The 2,891-nt window shown below is 38.4% G+C and overlaps 1 protein-coding gene across 1 annotated transcript in view; it reads right to left on the bottom strand.

Annotated features, from left to right (window-relative positions):
* LOC106013006 (phosphatidylinositol phosphatase PTPRQ) overlaps positions 1-2,713 on the bottom strand; it is a gene marked incomplete at its 3' end in the record, with an annotated part of 20,370 nt that extends 17,657 nt beyond the window's left edge. Inside the window, 2 exon segments of the mRNA XM_013087577.1 lie at positions 784-862; positions 2,522-2,713. Of these exon segments, the coding sequence (XP_012943031.1) occupies positions 784-862; positions 2,522-2,700 (258 nt within the window).
* Between the last annotated feature and the right edge of the window lie 178 nt (positions 2,714-2,891).

Below are 2,891 nucleotides of genomic sequence, written 5' to 3'. Positions count from 1 at the left end.
GTTCAAATGTTTGAAGCCTTTAGTTTGGTTATAACTTATTTAGTCCGCACCCCCGGGCACAGACTGCACTCTTTTTCTGGATTTTAATTTTTTATGGAGTGGGGGGGGGCATTGAAAGACTGAAAACAAGGAAAGGAAGAGTACTATAGTGTAAAGCGCATAGAGCCTGCTGTTGAGCGGGGATATGCGCTTACAAATGCTATCTATTATTATTATTATTATTATTAGGACAGGAGGAAAGGAAGAGTAGGAGGAAAAGAAGTAGAAGGAAAGGGAGAACAGTGCATGACTGATGGCTCAATCTTTAAATATATGAGGACACTGAATTTGATAAATGCAGTAAATGTGAGGCATCGTGGTGAAATCAGGTGCTCGTCAAAATAATAAGAACAGAGGAATCAACATTATTCTGCCTGTTGGGCAATTTTTATTGATTTTCTTTATAGAAATTCTAAATACCTTTTATTCTAAAAACACATTTTTGTGCTGATTTTCTTGAAAAACGTTGATCAAAGGCATAAAAAATATAAATTTGCAGCTCAACCTTTGGAAGTCACCGAACTTTGGCAGGCTATTTTCTCAATAATTTTCTTCTGACACCAGGAACCCCCCTTTCGATCATAAATATCTCACCTTCTATTCAAGAGGGGGGGGGGGGGTGTCCGTCAAAAGCAAGGCAAAGGAACAAACCTTATGATAATATAAATAACTTAAGTCCAAAAATCCACAAGCACCAGATTCCATTACGTCCTGACACAAATGCAAAAGCAAAATCTGATGTACCTTCAAAGCTGTATGGACTTGTGGGAATTCACGAAGTCGAAGGCAACCTTTGGGCTGACTAGCTAAAGTTCTCAACGTCCTGGAAACAGATTAGCATAGTTCGTTCTATATAAATTTACAGTCCTGTAGACACAAATTCCCTATTTCACAAAACTCCGTGGCTCTTCTGTCAATTAAAAAAATTCAATAAACAACAAGCAATGAGGAGAGAGACAGACAGACAGAAAAAGAAATAGAGAGAGAGAAAGAGAGAGAGAGAGAGAGAGAGAGAGAGAGAGAGAGAGAGAGAGAGAGAGACAGAGAAAGAGAGAGAGAGAAAGAGAGAAAGAGAGAGGAAGAAAGATAGAGAAGTTACTAAAATTACGACGTCTGTTAGTCTACCATTTGAGGGTTTGCACCCCCTTTTGAAAGGCAAAGTGTCTAATAGTTGATCACCTGTCAAACATTTTGTTTTAAGTCTTAACCATAAATAAATAGTCATATAACATAATAATGATGTTAGTATAGAGTTGTATGCACTGGTATCAGAACAATAGCCAAAATTTCACAATAACATTTTAGATTGCAAGCTCTGTTCTTGTACCTAGAAAATAACGTTCTCTCTTGACTGATAAATCCTTTTCAAAGTTTAAGGCATTACACAGTTTCCAAATAATATAGGGAACTGACTTTTCCATGATCAGTCCATCAAAATCATGAAAATAGCAAAATAATAGAGGGAACAGTGTTGTGTTTTATAAGTTAAGAAATAAATGAAGAGGAAGACCACAATGTTTTAGATTTCTTTTGAATGAAACCAGTATATAAAGTAATAAAGAAAAAGACAGACATATCCAAGTTAAGAAGTAATAAATAAACAAGTAACTAAATAGGTACAGTGAATTTAAAAAAAAAAAAATATATATATATATATAGAGAGAGAGAGAGAGAGAGAGAGAGAGAGAGAGAGAGAGAGATAGAGAGAGAGAGAGAGAGAGACAGTGAGAGAGAAGGAAAACGAAAAAAAGGAAAACCAAAGAATCATTCTCTTTAACAATAATACTGCCTTTTTAAAAGAGTGGAGGAAAGGGAAAAAAACAAAGAAAGAAAAAGACAGACAGACAGACAGACAGACAGACAGACAGACAGACAGACAGACAGACAGACAGACAGACAGACAGACAGACAGACAGACAGACAGACAGACAGACAGACAGACAGACAGACAGACAGACAGACAGACAGACAGACAGACAGACAGACAAGGAGGCAGGCAGGCAGAAGGTTGTGAGCATGTATTGTAAGAGAGAGTGAAAAGTCAAAAGCAAGCAAGAAAGCAAGCAAGAAAGCAAGCAAGAAAGCAAGCAAGCAAGCAAGAAAGAAAGAAGAAGAAGAAGGAAGAAGAAAAGAAAAAAAAGAAAGAAAAGAAAGAAATGTTTGTTTGTTTCAGTAGAGGTTTCACGGCCCTCGCAACTGCATAAGGTCATATGAGCGCTAGAAGATTAGAGGTATTGCTAGAGAGTAACAAACACAAAAAAGAAGGAGGGGAGATATGGGTGACAGATGTTTGATAGGAAAGAAGGACCAAACCACACCACAGCACCCGCCAACCACCAACAAAGAACGAAAGTAGCATAGAGAGAAAGAAAGTAACAAAGAAAGAAAAGGGGAGAAAAAAAGAAAGAAACGGGGAGAAAAAAAGAAAAAGTAAGAAACCCATCCTTCTGTGAATAAAGTCAAATTTTAATCACCGACTTACATGGCGGCAAACCATCCTGTCTCGGAGTCTTCTGCGCTGAGCAAAATAGAAAGCGTTTTAAGCACATCATCCGAATGGGCGTTACCAAGGAGACGGCTATGGCCTTCCAGGTTTGTTGCTAGGCAACTGAGAGCAAAGCAAGCGTTCTTGCTTGCTCCCGTGTCTTCGCAGCTCAACATTTTGGCAAGTGAGGAAATCTGGAAGGAAGACAACTCGATTGGAATTTGATATCATAACAGTATAATTCCATTATTGAAACATTATCTTTCACAGGGACGGGAAGGGGGGCTAGGAGTGTGTGTGTCATGTCAGAGTGTGTGTGTGTGTGTGTGTGTGTGTGGGTGTGTGTGTGACAGAGAGATAGAAAGAA

This window comes from Aplysia californica, unplaced genomic scaffold, assembly GCF_000002075.1.
Source record: "Aplysia californica isolate F4 #8 unplaced genomic scaffold, AplCal3.0 scaffold00604, whole genome shotgun sequence".
Lineage (NCBI taxonomy): Eukaryota > Metazoa > Mollusca > Gastropoda > Aplysiida > Aplysiidae > Aplysia > Aplysia californica.
This window is presented reverse-complemented; position numbering and strand designations above follow the sequence as displayed.